At 48.1% G+C, this 17,959-nt stretch overlaps 1 protein-coding gene across 1 annotated transcript in view; it reads left to right on the forward strand.

Moving 5' to 3' along the window:
• Positions 1 to 531: 531 nt before the first annotated feature.
• Positions 532 to 17,959, forward strand: part of Vav1 (vav guanine nucleotide exchange factor 1) — a 50,056-nt gene continuing 32,628 nt past the window's right edge. The window contains exon 1 of the mRNA XM_028762639.1: positions 532 to 827. Within this exon, the coding sequence (XP_028618472.1) occupies positions 624 to 827 (204 nt within the window). The 5' untranslated portion in view covers positions 532 to 623. The remainder of the gene's footprint in view (positions 828 to 17,959) is intronic.

Raw genomic sequence — 17,959 nt, forward strand, 5'->3', positions numbered from 1 at the left:
AGTATCTTGTCAGGTGGTAGGCGTAAGTGCAAAGGCTCTGGGGCAGGATGGAGGTCAGTGTAGCTTGAGCACAGGGAGTGAAGGATAGAGAGAGGAGGCTGGCAGGGATTGGGGCAGGGTGAACAGGGCCTTGTGGGGTGCAGGGAAAACTTGAGTTTTGACCCCTGTGGAAGAAGGAAGGTCATAAGGGTTTTGGGTGGAGAAAGAATGGTTGAGACTTGACTCCGTGTTCAATGGTCCCTTTTGGCTGCTGCAGGGGCAACAGACTGTGAGAGGTCAGGGCCTTAGAGAGGTGACTAGGAGGAGATAGGAGGTGACAGCATGTGTGCCTATGGCTGGATGAGGTAGTGGGACCTTAGTTCAGCAGGTACCCAGGTCTGCTCAGTGTGAGTGAAGAAGGGCAAGGTCACACCAGTGAGTAGAAGGCGTGAGGGTGGAACTGCAGGTGCTCCCCTCCGCCCCATAGCTCCTCCCCACCCCCACCCCGGGGCGACAGTTACAGTCACAGAAGAGGAAGTGGTGTTGTAGTTGTCCCCACTGGGGCAGGCAGCCGCGGTGGTGAAGGAACGAGGGTGCACGGGGCCTCCCCGAGGGGCCAAGTGAGAGAGAGGCAGGCAGCCACCATGGAGCTCTGGAGACAGTGCACTCACTGGCTGATCCAGTGTCGGGTGCTGCCTCCTAGTCACCGTGTGACTTGGGAGGGGGCCCAGGTGTGTGAGCTGGCACAGGCACTGCGGGATGGTGTCCTCTTGTGTCAACTGCTTAACAACCTGCTTCCCCACGCCATCAATCTGCGGGAGGTTAATTTGCGGCCCCAGATGTCCCAGGTGAGTCTGCTGGGTGATACCAGGGCACAGCTGGATGGAGGAAGGTAGGCCTGGCTCTGGCTAAGGGGAGGCACTGAGCCGAACAGAGCTCTGGGTGGGTTTATAGATTCTTGGTTGGCTTGCATCTGTCCTGGCAAATTTAGGGGGAAATCTCCTTAACCCCCGGCTGACTCTGTTGAGATCCATTTAAAGGGTTCTTAAGAGGTACTCGGTTGCCAAGAGGGTGCATGAAGTTGGAGTACCACCAGATTCAAGCATGAAGAGAGAGGCCTTCAGTTTCTCCCCCACCAGTGGCTCCTCCTCTTCCGCCTCTTCTGCACCCCCTCTCCTTCCTCCTCACATCTTCCTTCTCCTCCATTTCCTGCCAGGGCTTTGTGCTGTGTGGTATGGAGCATTAGGGGCTGCAATGTGAGACCCTGTGGCATCCTAACTCTATTCATTTCATGAAGGGTCCACTAAATGCAGGGCCCAGGCCTAGGATCCTAAGAAGGTCCTGGGAGTCCATGAGTTTGGGATTTCTGCACTCTCCACGCTTCAGTCGGGAGGCGTGGTCAGACTATGCCCTGGTGAGCTTAGGAAATGTATTCAAATCCTTATTTGAATGTGCCTAGGGTGGTGGTGAAAGGTGACTGGTAGCTTTGTACTCTCTTCTCTGCTTCCCCAGAGATGCTAGGTTTGTGGGGCCTGATAGCCCTAGAAATGGAAGATATAGGTTCAAGTCAAAGGGATACATAGCTTTAACATGGAGTGTGAGGGAATTGTATCTAAGGAAACATGGCCTTGCCCTCGGATCTGAAGGACTCAGCCTTGGTGTAAGGGGCATCTGTCTTCTTGCCCTCAGTCTGTCAGTCCTGCACAGCCTGTTTTTCCAAGTCCCAGGAGACTGTCCCTAGAAATGATGATGGGCAATGGGGCTGGAACCTGGTCTCTTCCCTCATGTGAGGGGTCCTATGGAATTTAAGAAGGAAGTTACTTTAAGAAAATGGCCTGCTGAGGTCTCTAGGATATTTCTGGGGTTGCCAGTGAGTTAGCAGTCTCTGAAGCTTTTGTGAGTTCCCTGAAGGAAATAAAGAACAGAGCACCCACTGCCCCCATGGACTGTCCCTCTGGCTGGCGACAGGTCAGCAGAGATTTGCCTACATTTGCTTAAACTTCAGTAGCTTTAAGGGCTTGAGGAAGTAGCCATGGGACTCTTGGGCCCCAGCTCTGGCCGGACTCAGGGTGCCCTACGATGTGGCAATCGCAGCTGTTGGGAAAACGGTTAGAGTTAAGGATGAACTTCCACCCCCATATATCATAACTAAGACTGATTTTCTGAAGGGCAAGTGTACATGATGTTAATCTCCAGAGGACCAGCTGTGTTCCAGCAACAGTCCTAGTATGTACCAGGCAATGTTGAGAACTTGGCTCTGGCCCCCAAAGAGTTCTTAAACTCAAGGAGACAGAATAAGATGCATCTCATGTCCTTGTGCTCTAGGAATGCAGGAAGGACACTGCTTGGGAGAATTAGGACTTATGTAAGAGGGCCTATTTAAGATAGGTTTTGAAGAATCAGTAGGAGTTTTCTCATTGTTCTGGCTCCTCTCTATGCCATGAATCCTCAGGCTGGGCCAGTGCTCACCCGAATCTCCCCATCTATCTGCTCTGTAGCGTCTGGCTTCTGGTCTTTCTACCTTCCTTGGAAATTCTACATCTGGTGGAGATGTGTGTGAGGACCAATAGGCTATGTACAATATGCCAGAGGAGGTACCCCAAGGAAATCTCCTCTGGGCCTCTGGGAGCATTCGTTAGCAGAATTAAGCCAGGGACAGAGTGGCCCATGGGATATGGAAGGCAGAAAGAAAAAGGAAAGGAACCATTGACTGGGAAACAGTAGAGATAAAGTTGTAGAGATTGGAGTGAGAAGACTGGTTCCTCCATTTCCTTCTCTCTCTCCTTTGTCCAGCAAATAGGGAAGAAATAATCTATATACCACAAACTCACCCATCTACCCATCTATCTATCCACTTACCCACCCACCCACCCATCCACCCATCCACCACCCACCCATCCACCTATCCATTCACCCACCCCTCCATCTGTCCATCCACCCACCCATTCATCTCTCTGTCCATTTGCCTGTCCACCCATCCGTCGTCCATTGTCCATCCATCCATCCATCCATCCATCCAGTCAGCCAGCTATCAGGTCCAAAAGAAACTTGGGATAAATGGCTAACTGTAGTGCCTATTAGCATACCAAAACACAAGCTGGTGTTCAGATTTACTCAGTACCTATGGCTAGTCTTAGTTCTTCTCACCCCGCTCCCTTCCCTAATGTCACCAGCTTATGGGTTTGCCTTCCCAAGTTTCTTTTTCCTGCCATTTTGACCATGTGCCCTCTGCACTCTTGCTGCCAGCTCATGGCCCTCTCTCTTCTCTTGCTCTTCCCCCTCCCGCTGTGGCCTGCTCCATTCTGCTGATCATGCTCAGTTTGCTACTTTCTCTATGCTCTGTACTCTCATAGATGCTTTTGGCTGTGTTTGTCCTCATATCTACAATAAAACCTCCCCATCAACCATATCTCAGAATGGTCTTGCACACACTTTATACATCTGGTGCTGAAAATCTCATTTTATGCCCTCCATCCACCCACCCACCCACCCACCCACCCATTTATACATCTACCTATTTTTCCCACCCACCCATTCACTAGCTAGACTTAAGGATGAGCTTTCACCGCTGTGTGCCATAGCCAAGGATGACCTATCCATCCATCCATCCTCCATCCATCTACCTGTCCATCCACTTACTTGCCCACCAATCTATTCAATCACCTGTTCTCCTATTCATTTATTCATTTATCCACCCACCTACCCTCTACTCATCCATCAAACAGTGACTATTTAGGGCAAACCCTGCTCTTGGTGCTGGGGACTATGGGAGTGGGACACAGATGCTCATATCTTATCACACTATATTCTAAAGAAGGGAAATGCACCAACAGGAAAATAAGGACAGGTGTACATTTTTAGGAGGTGGCTCATACTTTGAAGAAAACTATGGTTGGAAAGGGTGCTTGGCATTTTTGCGTAAGGAATCTAGGAAACCTTATTAGACTAGAACAGAAACCTGGGGTTGGTGAAGGGTGAGCCTTGTGGATGTGTGGGTAGTAACCTAGGTGTGTTTGTGTGTGCTGCCTGTACAAAGGTCCTGAGGTAAGAAGCAGCAGGCAGGTATCCATGTGCTCAGGGCAGTGGCTTTCTAGCTGGTTCCACTGGTGTTGGAGATCTGAGTAGAGCAATTTTGGACTTGCCAGTGCCCATAAGGTCTAAGACCCACAGAAAGGCTGATGACATCATGGTTAGAAACAGAGGCTTCAGACATCACAAACCTGTGCTTCCTGCCTCTGTGTGACTGTGAAGTCCTCTATGTGGAACTTTGAGGCTCAGGGTCTGAGGAGAAAGAAGTGAGTTTTGGGAAAGGCCCAGCAGGATGCAAGGCTCATCATACACCAGGAGAAGCAGGAATTGTTGAATAACACATTGACAAGCTTCCAGCCCCAGACAACAATGCAGGTGGGTATGAGGGTGTGTACCTGTTGTCATGGGTATAGCCCTTGGTTGGCATGTCTGAACTGAAAGTAGAAGCTAACATAGTGATTGGCTTGGGTTTAGTGACTTGGGTAATAGCATTTGCTGTGCAACCATAAGGACCTCCACACACATTAAAAAGCCAGGTATGGCTGTGAGCCCCTTCCTGCAAATGCAGTGCTGTGTGTGGGCTTGTTGGCTGCCAGCCTAGCTCCAGGTTCAGTAAAAGATCCTGTCTCAACCAGGCAGAGACTGATAGAGCAGGACACCTGATGTCCACATCTCCCCTCTGCGTGTACAGCTGCACATTCGCACACACAATTGGGACAGCTGTGTGGAAACACAGGTACACAGCACAATATGGACAGAATGCAGTGCTATCCCCAGGGTGTCTTTCAGAGAACAAACACAACAGGACCTTCTGCATAGCCAGGTGTTTGGTTAAATGATCCACTTGTGTGACTGAAATAGAAAGACACATGGAAATGAAACTCCCAACGCTGTCCCTTAGCTATGGTCTTTCCCTGGGAGATACTCTCCTTTTGAATTTTTCTGTCATTTATCGAGTCTCCCTGAGTGTGTTCATGCAAACAGAAACTAGGAATTCAGGCAGTTATGGGCAGGATAGTGACCCCAGAACAGCCAAGCCAGAAGGTCTGGACCCCTCATAGATGATGGCTTTGGTATGGCTGTGCAGATAGACCCCTTTCCTTTCCACATTGTGTACTGTAGCACCTCCCCAGACTCTGAGGCCATATGCAGTCAGGGCAGAGTTGTGCACAGTGGCTTAGGGAGAATGGCTGGATGCTCAGGTCAGGATCTGATGACCCCTCTGACCCTCCGCCTATGAGGGAATACTAATAGTCTACAGGACGAGCTGCAGTGATCTTTTGTAAGAAGCAGAGCTGAGCTCATGAAGATGGTGGCAGTTTGGTTCAGATGACAGTACTGTACAACACTTTACTTCCCGAGCACTGGGATGACACGTGTGTACCACCTGGTGTACATGTTGTTAGGTATGGATGCACATATCCAGGGCCTTGTGTATGCTAGGTGAGTGCTCTACCCACTAAGGCCCAGAAGCAGCATGTAGCTTTACCCCAGGCACAGGTGAGTGTGAGGGAGGCACATTGCTTCTCTGAGGAGGATTTTGGCAGTGCCTGGGCTCATTGCTATCTCCAGGAAGACTGGGAAGCTGTTGCTATCCACAGTGTGTGAACCAAGGATGCTGGTGAATATCCCACAGTCAATAGAATCTCATCTCCAAGATTTCAATTTGGGCTCAGTGGAAGGAGAGCTGAGGCCCCAAGGTTACTGGTCTGGTATGCTCTGAGTTCCAATTCCAGCTGCAGGATCTTGGGGAAGTGTCTTAGTTACTTTTCTATTACTGTGATAAAACATCATAGCCAAGGCAACTTACAGAAGAGTTCATTTGATTTATGATTGGACAGGGATAAGAGTCCATCACCATCAAAGTGGGAGTCGTGTGGCAGGAAGATCTGGGAGCTCCCATCTTAAACAGCAATCAGGAAGCCAAGAGAGCAGACTCTAGCATTATGAGCTACCTCCAGTGACATATTTTCTCTAACAGGGCCACATCTCCTAAACCTTGCCAAACAATGCCGTCAGTTGACCACATGTTCAAAAGCCAGAGATGATAGGAGACAGTTTTCAAATCGTCACAGGGAGGAAGGTTTGCTTAGGCTCAAAGTTCCAGGCTACAGTCTATCATGGTGGGGAAGGTCTGGTGGAAAGAGTGAGGCAGCTGGCCACAAATTACAGCACTGTCAGGGAGCAGAGAGATGGACACTGGCGTTTGGCCCACTCTTTCCTTTTCTCTCAGTCCTGGACCCCAGCCCATGGGATGGGGAGCCTACAGTTACAGTGAATCTTTTCACCTCAATTAACTGACAGTCCCTCACAGGCAGGTACAGAGCGTAAATAATCTCTCACAGGTGTGACTGGAGGATTGGCTCCTACCTAACCCCATATCCAGTCAAGTTGATGACACTAAACATTACAGGAAATTACTGAAAATTTCAGTGACTCAGTTTCCTATTTATATCTCTCTTTGTCTCAGCTGCAGTGGAACTTAGGACTTCCTGAACTAGACCAGTGTTCTACCTCTGAGAAATTCCCTCATTGGGGGATTCTGGGCATAGTTCCACCAATGACCACGCCCCCAGCCTCTCACTGGGGGATTCTGGGTGGGTTTCCACTCCTGACCCTGACCCAGCCACTCACTGGCGGTTTTTAGGCAGTACTTTCCCCCCTGACGGTGGCCTCAGCCCCTCATTGGAAATCGAACAGTCCTTACTGCTTTCCTCTCAAGGACAAATCCCAAGGTTAGGTCTTGTGGTGACAATCACAAACATTATGTTTGTTTCACAGGCCCTAGTTTTGGTTCCTCAGACACCTGGTTCAATCCCCGCCCCTCCATCCTCCTCTGGAGGTCTGTTCCCGCTACAGGCCTCTGAGCCTTTCCTCCAATGCACCTATCACAATCCTGCCTCAGGTCTTTTGTGCTGGCTGTTTCCTGTCTGGAACAGTGCTCATGTCAGTATCCACCTGGCTGCCCCCTCACCCCTTCCAAGCCTTTGCTTAAACAGCAGTCTCTCAACACCTCACTGAAACCCTGCCGTTCATGAACTGCTCAGTCCACTATTTCCTTGTGTGTCTGTGTGCTTGTGTGTGCTCTCATATGTGTGCATGCTTGTACACAAGCCCACGGAGGCCAGAGGTCAATGATGGCATCTTCCTCAAGTGCTATTCTTCTGCATTAAAAATTTTTTTAAAGGTCTCCAATTGTGAGTACATGTCTGTGAGGAGACTGAGCTTGTAATGCAGAAGCCAGGCAAAGCCTGAGGCCCTGCATCCCCTGGAGCCGGAGTCAACAGTGGCTGTGGCTGCTGGGAACTGAACTTGGGTCCTCTAAATAAACACTGCATGCTCTTAACCCTTTTTGCCAACTCTCTAGCCCTACCGTCTTTTTAAAGACTGGCCGATGATACCCAGGGATCCTCCTATCTGCACCCCACCCTCACCCTGGGGCTGGGATTACAAATGTCACCACTGTGCCCCGCTCTTTATGTTGGATTCGAACTCATGTCCTCAAGCTTGCACAGCAAGTGTTTTACCCACTGAGTCACCCTAGCCACACCTAATTTTATGTATTTTCTCCTATGGTGCCCACAACCTTCTGACAAGCTATATGTAGTCCCTTGGTACATGAGAGACTAGTTTCATAGATTTCAATATCAGCCTATTATTTGATCTCTTGTAGAAAATGGTGTGCTATTTTGATAGCTCCTACTTGGATCCTCCCTTGGCTTTTAGGTCATCTGTAGGTGAGCTTCCACAGCTGGTGGAATGCATACGCTACGGAAGGAGCCGTGTGCTCTATTGTTTAGAGAATAGTGAGAGCGGCGACCAGTCTGCAAGCTGAGTACATAATTTATTTAAAAAAAAAATCCTGAGACAAAATCTCATGTAGCTCTGGGCGGTGGTGGCGCACGCCTTTAATCCCAGCACTTGGGAGGCAGAGACAGGCAGATTTCTGAGTTCGAGGCTAGCCTGGTCTACAGAGTGAGTTCCAGGACAGCCAGGGCTATACAGAGAAACCCTGTTTCAAAAAACCAAAAAAAAAAAAAAAAAAAAAATCTCATGTAGCTCAGGTTGCCCTTGAATTCTCAATGTAGCCAAGGATGTTTTTAAAATAAAAATAAGATGGAGCTCTATCAAGAAAGGAAGATACCAATGCTGACTTCTTTTGGCACACATACACATGTATATGTGTACAATACATGAGTGCACAAACACTCATATGTGCAAATGCACAGTTATACAGTACACTCACATGCATACACACACACACACACACACACACACACACACATGACTAAATTTAATTTAAAAAGAAAGCAGAAGAACGGAAGAAGGCAGGAAGTAGCTACAGCTCACTCTGCTCTGTCTCTTTAAAGCAGCAGTCTATAAGAGACCAAAGGCTTCAGAGGGACAAGGAGTGGATACGTGGTAATGAGAGGGAATTAAACCACCGTTGATAAGTGATGCAAAACACTCTCTCTGTTCATATTCCTGTTCTTCTGATAATAAATGCTCCAAAGCAGAGGGAAATATATACGGCTTCTAAGCAAATCAATCTATTTTAGAGTCGTAGGGGATTCAAAACTGCTCCTGGCAGGGAACTGACAGTAGGCTGCCATTCAGGGAACAGACAGTAGGCTGCCATTCAGGGAACAGACAGTAGGCTGCCATTCAGGGGACAGACAGTAGGCTGCCATTCAGGGGACAGACAGTAGGCTGCCATTCAGCCAGTCGTCTCTTGGCTGGATTGGGCAATTGTTATCCAGTGCTACCAGGTCTGGGTGTGGGGTACACGGCTAGAAGAAAAGGTGCATGCATTGGTGCCTTCCAGAGGGTGTGTGTGTGTGTGTGTGTGAAAGAGAGAGAGGAGAGGGGGAGAGAGAGACACAGATGAGAGTCAGTGAGATGGCTCAGTGGGTAAAATCACTTTGCACACACACACACACACACACACACACACACACACACACACACACACACTGTAAAATGAATGAATGAATTGAAAAGATGTATATGTCTGAGTTTAACCAATTAGTAAAGAGCTTGCCTTGCAAGTAGTAGGATCTGAATCCAAATCCTCAGCAGTCAGGTAAAAAACTCAGGTGTGGTGTTGTCCACCCATCACAGCACATGGGAGATGAAGACAGGGATTCTGGGGTTCAAAGCTCAGAGAATCCATGAGCTCCAGGCCAGTGAGAGACCCTATCTCCAATCACCAGGTGAATGGCTCCCGAGGAAGAGCCTTCAAGCTTGTCCTCCAGCATGCACAGCAAATTGAATAGAAGCCCTGGGGAGGGGACTCCTGCCTGTGCTAGCCATCAAAGATCAGCTGGTTTGCAGCCATTTCCACAGCACTTTAATTCTGTCAGCTGAGATAAGTCACTACAGGTGACTTCAAGTCTCTGGGAGGATATGCAGGTTCGTTACAGACTGCCCCTGTTTATTGCTTTACCTGGGGAAGCGGGCAGGGTCCCGAAAACAGTCCACTTGCAGATATACAGGATCAGGAGTGGCTGTTCTTCTTAAAACATGGGCACGGGGAGCCAGGAGGTGGCTCAGGGGGTAACACGGGCATGGGGAGCCAGGAGGTGGCTCAGGGGGTAACACGGGCACGGAGGTCAGGAGGTGGCTCGGGGGTAACACGGGCACGGGGAGCCAGGAGGTGGCGGGGGGGGGGTAACACGGGCACAGGGAGCCAGGAGGTGGCTCAGGGGATAAAGTACTTGCTACGAAACCATGAGGACCGGAGTTGATCAGACATGATGGTGTTTGTCTGGAATCCTTGTGTTGGGAATGCTGAGATAAAGAATCTCTGGGGATCTCTGACCACCCAGCCTACCCCAATGGGTCAACTCCAGGTTGAGAAGGTGACTTTGTTTCCAAAAAGTAAGGTGGGGATCAAGAGATGGCTCAGGGGTTAAGTGCATTGGCTGCTCTTGCAGAGGACCCAAGTTCAGTTCCCAGCACCCACATCAGACCATCACAGTTATCTGTAACTCCAGCTTTAGGGGCTCCAGTGCACATTTCTGGCCTCCTCTGGTACCTGCAGTCATGTATCCACACGCAGCCCTTCTCTGGGGGATTCTAGGCAGGGCTCCACCCTGAGTCACATCCCAGTCCATAGTTTTACTTTTTTTTTTTTTTTTTTCGAGACAGGGTTTCTCTGGGCAGCCCTGGCTGTCCTGGAACTCACTCTGTAGACCAGGCTGGCCTGGAACTCAGAAATCCGCCTGCCTCTGCCTCCCAAGTGCTGGGATTAAAGGCGTGCGCCACCACCGCCTGGCTATTTTTACTTTTTGAGTAGAGCTGCTTGTCAGGTGGCATAGCTCCATGTGTGTCGCTGTAGACATTGGGAAACTCTTTGTAAAGTGGATGCACCTGTACCTTTGAAGGTCACGGAGTCCAGCATTCTTCCCCACACTGTCCATCACCTCTCTGACTTGCTGTGACTGCCAGCTGAGCCCTGCTTTCCCTTTCACTACCCCACAGCTGTACAGTTGTCTGTCCTTGTTACTGTATACCTCAGCTCTCTGTACTTCCTACCACATACTCACCAGCACTGTTACTGACCAATATCCAGATTGCTTTGTGCTGCAAGCCCGTCCAGTTTATCTACCGCATCTTTCCAGGGTACAAGCATCAGGGCCCTGTTTCCCTCATCACCTACCGGGTCTCAGTGCAGGGTAAACAGTAAGTGCTTAATATATGCTTGCTGAGTTAATTAATGACTGGGGTTTTTGGGTCAGGCTTTGTGTAAGTTCTCAGTTCTAAAGTGGAGAGGTGGATTCTCCTCTCTGTCTCTCTGTCTTTCTCCTGCTCTCTGTCTTTCTGTCTTTCTCCTTCTCTCTGTCTCTCTGTCTTTTTCCTTCTCTCTGTCTCTCTGTCTTTCTCCTGTGCTCTGTCTTTCTGTCTTTCTCCTTCTCTCTGGCTTTCCTGCTCTCTGTCTTTCTGTCTTTCTCCTTCTCTCTGTCTCTCTGGCTTTCTCCTTCTCTCTGTCTCTCTGTCTTTCTCCTGCGCTCTGTCTTTCTGTCTTTCTCCTTCTCTCTGTCTCTCTGTCATTCTCCTTCTCTCCCTCTCTCCTTCTTTCTTTTTCTCTTCTTTCTCCATTTTTTCAACCCCTCCATATTTGTTCCTCTCCTTCCCTTCCTATTCCCTCATCTTTATTGTATGAATATTTTGTCTTCAGGGGGAGATGTAAATAAACGCCTACTGCCCCAGATAGGGCAGACAGCCAGGACAAGCAAGGATACCACTGAAGTCCAACTTGGTGAAGCACTGAGTGTCACTGGGTTACATATAGAAATGTGGGTCAGGGGTCACTTAAGAGGAGCAGAAATGGCTCAAATACAGCTGTATCACCAAAGCCTGGCATGGTTGGTGACTCATGAAAGCTGCTTGCAGGCAGCTCCACAGGGTGGACAGTTGTTTCTTCCAGGTACCTTGTCCTGTCTGAATCTCTTTTGGGCAGTTCAGCTTGTCTGAGAGTGGTGACCAGTTGTCCTTACAGCTTGTGCTTGGAGAAGGCAGAGTCTAGAGAATCTGGTCTGTTTCAGGGACTTCCTACTTATTTCCTTTTGTTTATTTCCCGAGCTTAACAGGCTTTCCTGCAGGATAGAATGTTTCACCTCCCCTTAGCACATCCTGTGTCTTAATGGGCTTCCTTCCAAAGTGGAAGATCTCATCTTAAGGGAAATTGCTACCCTCTTTTCCCTTCCCTTTGCCTTCTCTCCCTCCACTATCTTCTCCCCTCACTCCTTGTTTCCCACCCCTGTTTTTGACACAGGGTCTCATGGTGGTACCCTGGCCAACATGGAATTCACTCTGTAGTCCATGCTTACTTCAGATTTCAGCCATCCTTTGCCTCATCTTCCTGAGCTCTAAGATTATAGGTATATACCACCACACTGGGATTTCATTTCTGACTTTTGGTTAGAGAACCCAAGGCATGATGACCTGTCCAAGATCTTGTTTACCAACTTTAGCTGGAAGTCACCAGACATTTAGTTGTTGAGGGCTTGCTGGGGTGTGAGGTAACAGGGGGAGAAGAGGCAGCCTGGCTCTCAGAATGCTTTAGACTTATGCTGAAGAAGGAGTCATCAGCTCCTCAATTCAAAGCTCTGGACAGGATGAACAGCATGCTCACCCTGTCTGGGAAGCCTCAGTGAGCCAGCTGAAGCCTGAAAGATTACAGGGCTGAAGGAAGGCAGAGAGCCATCTCTCTGCCCCTTTTCTATCTTCCCCAGCCAGGCCTGGTAACAGGCACTTCCTGTTTCCGGCAGTCTCCTGGGTTTGGGTTATGGGTGTGAAAAGCACAGAAGGCAGAATTTGTGTTGAGTCTGGGTGGCTTTCTCTCAGCCCCCAACAGAGGCCTCTGGCCCGACCGCTACTTCCTTGAACAGAATTCTCTCTATTTTGGGCAGAGGCACCAAAAGCCAACTTCCAGCTTGACCACAGTGCTTGGCTCCTGATTTGCCTAAGGCCTTGTTGCTGTCTAGTGCCATGGTCTTCTTTTGTCCTGGAGGATAAGGAAAGCAGAGGGGCTGTCCCCACAAAACAAGGAAGAGTTCTACTTCCACGTGCCTCCTACAGTGAGTGGCTTCCTGTCCATCATCTTTTCACATGCCTCATGATACCGGGAAGTTCTTCTGGTGGTCTAACCGCAGTCACTGCATTTTCTGAAGGAGCTCAGCTCTCTAGCTACTCTGAAGTGGTGGAAGGAGTTGTGAATCATACTCCTTTTGGAAGGGTCATGTGACTTGAGGGAAGGCAGTCTCAAAGCTCAGCTGATCCTCTGAGGTTAGGAGGGGATTTCCTTTTAGGCCAGACAGACCTAAGGCCAGACATCACCTCTGGTGTTGGCCTGCCAGCTCTATCTGCCTGTCTAGGGTTAGTCCAGAGCCCACAGGACTTCTGAGTAGTATATATAATTTCTGTGATGTGCTGGTCCTAACTATGTCCCTGTGAGGCCCTGAGGAAGGGGCTGTGATGGCTCAGTGTGGTTCATGGATCCAGGGTAGAGAAAGGGTGGGGCTTGGTTCTCTGTGTTTTTCCACACTCCTGCTTTTACATGTGTGACTCTGGCAGGTGATAGCCCTTTGACAAACCTCAGTTTTCCCACCTGTCAGATGGAAGTCATTTGTTCAGCCATTTCATCTTTCACCTGTGCATGTGTATATTTGTATGTGTTTGTGCATGTGTTTGTTATTACTATTATAGTGTGTGTGTTTGTGTGTATGTGTGTGCGTCCTTGGGTGCAAATGCCTGAGGAGGCCAGAAGAGGGCATTGGATCTCCCCCACCCCGAGTTGGAGTCACAAGTATTTGTGATATGGCTGGGAACCAAACTTGGGTCCTCTGTGAGATGGATTGCTACACAGTGTCAGCACTCCTGGACATTCTTGTAGGTTTTAGGCATTGAACCCAGGCCCTTGCTTTAGCAACTGAGTTGCCTCCTTCAATAACTTAGAAATTAGAGCATATTCTTTGGCAGTTTGGTCCGTGTACATATGTATTTTGATCATGGCTGCTTTACTAACTTCTACTTCGGAGTCTTTTCTGTTTTTCTGTTTTTTTTTTGTTTCTGTTTTTGTTTTTGTTTTTTTGACCCAGTGAGTTGAATTAGAGTTTCTGACAGGAGTTGAGGTGAGGGGCCATGTACCAGTGGCTGTAACACTGAACAAAATGCGTCTTCCTTCCCTGGAAGTCATTAGCTGCCTACAACTTCCCAGGGAGGAGTGGGTCTTCGTGTGACATCCCCTCCTTCAACACAACAACTTCTCTTGAGCTCCACCCCTAGTCGCAGGTCTTTAAATACTAGTCCAAATCAAAGAGAGACCTGTGGACTTTAGGTAATGGTCAAGAGTCATGTAGGGTTGATGATAGTTACAAGTAGACCAGTTGTCTGTGGGGTGTTGATGGTGTTGAGGCTGCATACATGATGACAGAGCTCCATTTGGCTGACAATCCAAGATAGCTCAAAAAATAGTCTAAAACTGTGGCTGTGCTTCAATGGGTAGAACATTTGTCCAGCATGCACAGAGTCCTGGGTACCAGTCATGGCACCCACCCAACCTGGGAGTGGACTCCTGTCACCCCCAGCAAACCAAGAATACTTCCTTCTCCTTGGCTATACAGTGAATTTGAGGCCATCCTGTGCTGTATGAGAATCTGCCTCAAAATCAGAAAGAAGGACTGTAGAGAGATGGTTTGAAGAAGAAAGTGTACAGGTTAGTGTGCAGACTAGAGCTTTGTTTCTTAGAACCCAGTGGAAAGCCAGAAGGGGAAATGAGGCAGTCCTGTGATAAGACGGGACTTGGAGACAGGGAAGTCCCTAGAGGCTCCCCAGCATGGGGCAACAGAGAAACCCTGTCTCCAGCAAGGTGTAAATTGAGTACCAACACCCGAGGGAGGTTGTCCTCTGACTTCCTCACATGCTTGCACCTACGTACTAATACACACACACACACACACACACACACACACACACACACACACACACACACAGAGTCTTAGACAAAGGACAGGTTCAACCTCTCAAGGCCCAGAAGGATCTCAGCTTTAGTAGTTCTTCAGTAGGTTTGTAACGAGCTCATGGCCACACCCTTTCTTCTACCATTTTACAGTGATGCCACTGGGTCTAGGAGCTGGGGAGTGATGGTTTCTGAGAACTAATCTCTACCCTCATGTGACTGGTGAGTTAACTGGGACTCCATCGTCATTTCAGACATACGACATGGAGTGATGAATACCATGCCTTTATTAGTAGAGGCGTAGACACTGGAACACGTAGGGTGACTGAGAACTCTGCACATCATGGTGATGAGTGTGATGATGGTAATGGAGAAGGTGATGATGGTGGTATAGATGGTGACAGTGATGATGGCTGTGATTATGGTATTGTTTTTGATGGTGGTGATGGTAAGGGTCATGATGATGATGGTGATCATGACTGTGATGACAATAATTTCTGGATACTGAGGGCTCATACCAGGTTAAGCTCTTTGAATGGCTGTATCACTGCATTACAAGATGCTGTAGAGGAGCTCTCCCTGTATGTGTATTATCCCCACTTACCTGCTTATCAGTGTGTAACAAATTATTCTGTAGCTTGATAGTATGATTCTCATAAGGCTCTTTGAGTCAAGAATTTTGAAGTGGCTTAGCGGGGCAGTTCACCCTTGAGGTTTCTCTTGAGGTCACAGCCAAATGTTGGATGAGGCACTTGATGGTCATTGGATGAGTCATTTGATGATCCACTTCTCAGGTGGTTCAGCCATGCAGAACCTCAGATCTCCTCGACAGCACTGATTGGGCAGTCTGACCACACGGCTGTGGTTAAGTGATGCAAGAAGTCAAAGAGAACGTGCAGGGCACAGCACCCAGCTTTGACCAGTCCCTTATCATTACTTTCACTAAGACTCAGTCATGTACAGCAAGCTGTTTCAGCATGGGACGGTTACAGAGAGATTACTGCATTGTCTTCATGGACCCTAGAAGCTGGGCACGGTGATGGCCGTCTAAGAGGCTGGCAGCCATTATCACTCCGTTGAAATAGCTGTAGATTTATGATGATAACTCTTGAGGACTGGAGAGATATCTCAGTTGGTAAAATGCTTGCTATATAAGTATAAGGACCTGAGTTTGGATCCCCCACACCCACATAAAAAGCTGGGAATATACCTGTAATTCCCAGCACTGGAGGGGGAGCCAGCCAGCCTAGGCTAATTAGGGAGCTGTGGCTTACTGAGAGACTCTGCTTCAATAAATTAACTGGAGAGTGATTGGGAAAGACATTCAATGTCAAATTGGTCTCAGTGTGCACACACAGCATACATGCACACGCATACACAAGCACAAGACTTCTGATAATTTTCAATATCTTGCAAGGCCAACAGCCCCACATGATTTTTTTTGATTGTCAGAAGATCTTGCCTAATATTTATATGACTTGCTATACAATCTTAATGAGTTGAGTGCCAAGCCCAGTAATTAAAAAATGATTTTAGTATAAATTGCATTGAATTTATAGCTCAGTCTTGGAATGGTTGAAATACATCTTCCCCAACTCCAACGCTCAGAAAATGTCTCAGAAGAGGAGGCAGAAAGAATGCCAGGAAGGATGCTGTGAATGGCTTGTCTTCTGGACATGACATAGCCATAAGTCTCAGGAACTGACCACAGCTGTCAGATCAAGGCAGCACACTACCAGCATGGACTGGTGGGTAGTCGGTGTCCACAGCACACAGTTTGTAAGGGTGCAAATCATTCTTTTCAGGGGGTGTGGCTACTGGTAGGATCCCCATGCTCCAGTGACTGCTGCTTCACACCCATGTGTACATGGGCAGCACAAACTAGACTGCATGGGCTGTAAAAACCAAGAAGGCCATGCAATTGTAAGGAGACTTGAGGGGGTAGAGAGTGTGGACACCAATATATTTTTCATTGTATACATGAAAAAATGTCAAGAGTAAAGAAAAATTAATATTAAGAAGAAAAAGAAGTATGGAAAAATTAAGAAAAAAACACAGCCCAGTTTTATTTTAAAAATATTTACTTTATTCTTGATATTAGAAATAAATGTTAGCCAAAATGGTGGTGTATGTCTTTAATCCTAGCACTTGGGAGGCACAGGCAGGTGGATCTCTGTGAGTTCAAGACCAGCCTTGTCTACAAATCGAGTTCCAATATAGTCAGGGCTGTTACACAGAGAAACTGTGTCTCAGAAAAACAGAAGCAAAAAAAAATTGTTTTGTTTTATGTGATTGAGTGTCTTGTGTGTTTTTCTGTATCATGAACATGTCTGATGTCCATGGAGGATAACGGGTCCTGTAACTGGGCTGTAGACGGTTGTAGGCACCCTGTGGGTGCTAGGAACCAAACTTGGCTCCTCTACAAAGGCAACAAGTGCTCTTAACCACTGAGCCCTCCCTCTAGCCTCGATCCTTGTGGCTTCTATATACAGATGACATCTGATCACATATACACTGATCACACATATACACATCTGATCACGTATACAGATGACATACGATCACATCTCCATCCACCCCTCCCTCTTCTCCTATGTCCCATCCAACACTTTCCCCCGAGTTTGTGTCGTATCCGGCAGATAAGCATCTCACAGCAGTTCACCCATCCTCTGGCATGGCATTCCCTGAGCCACAGCTGGGGCAGGGGTAATGTAGACGGCTCGTTAGGGCCGAGCACTTTGCCTCTTCTTTTCAGCAGAGTCCGATGTTCCTATAAGATGCTCGATTGTTTGAGTTCTCCACGCAATCTCTTCTGCTTACCGCGATCCCCCATGTAGCCCAGATCCCTCCTGAGATAAAGAACATGGCCATCCTTTGTGCCTCTCTGAGTTGATCTCCTCTCCCCTGTGATGCAACCTTGAATGAAGTCCCATCACCACCCCATGTACTTGGCTCTAGGATTTTGGCAAACATTATCTTATCTTAAAAATAACATTTTCAGGGCCCAAAGTGAGGGTTCAGGGGTTAAGGTGCTTGCTACCAAGCCTGATCGCCTGAGTTTGATCCCCTGGACCCACCTGGTAGAAGTAGAGTGCTGACTTCTGCCAGTCGTTCTCTGACCTCCATATGTGTACTTGGTCACATATAAATATGTGTAGTAAAAATATAAGACTTCCTAGGTGGGTATGGTGACACATCCCAGCACTCATTATTACCCGGAGGCAGGAGGATTATACAAGTTCAGTGCTAGCAAGGGTTGCATTGTGAATTCAAGGCTAGTACAAGGCCAGCACAGTGTTTGTTAATGGTGGCTGTACATGCATGTGGCACAGTTGCCATGCAGAGCTGAAAGGACAACTTGTCCATTTTGTGTGGGTTCTGGGGACTGAACTCAGGGCCCTGGGCTTACACAACGCGCACCTTTAGCCGGGAGCCGTCCTGCCAGCCCTAGTTTGTTTTTATTTACACATACACTTATTTTTTTATATC

Source organism: Grammomys surdaster, unplaced genomic scaffold (genome assembly GCF_004785775.1).
Source record: "Grammomys surdaster isolate TR1022 unplaced genomic scaffold, NIH_TR_1.0 62, whole genome shotgun sequence".
Classification (NCBI taxonomy): domain Eukaryota; kingdom Metazoa; phylum Chordata; class Mammalia; order Rodentia; family Muridae; genus Grammomys; species Grammomys surdaster.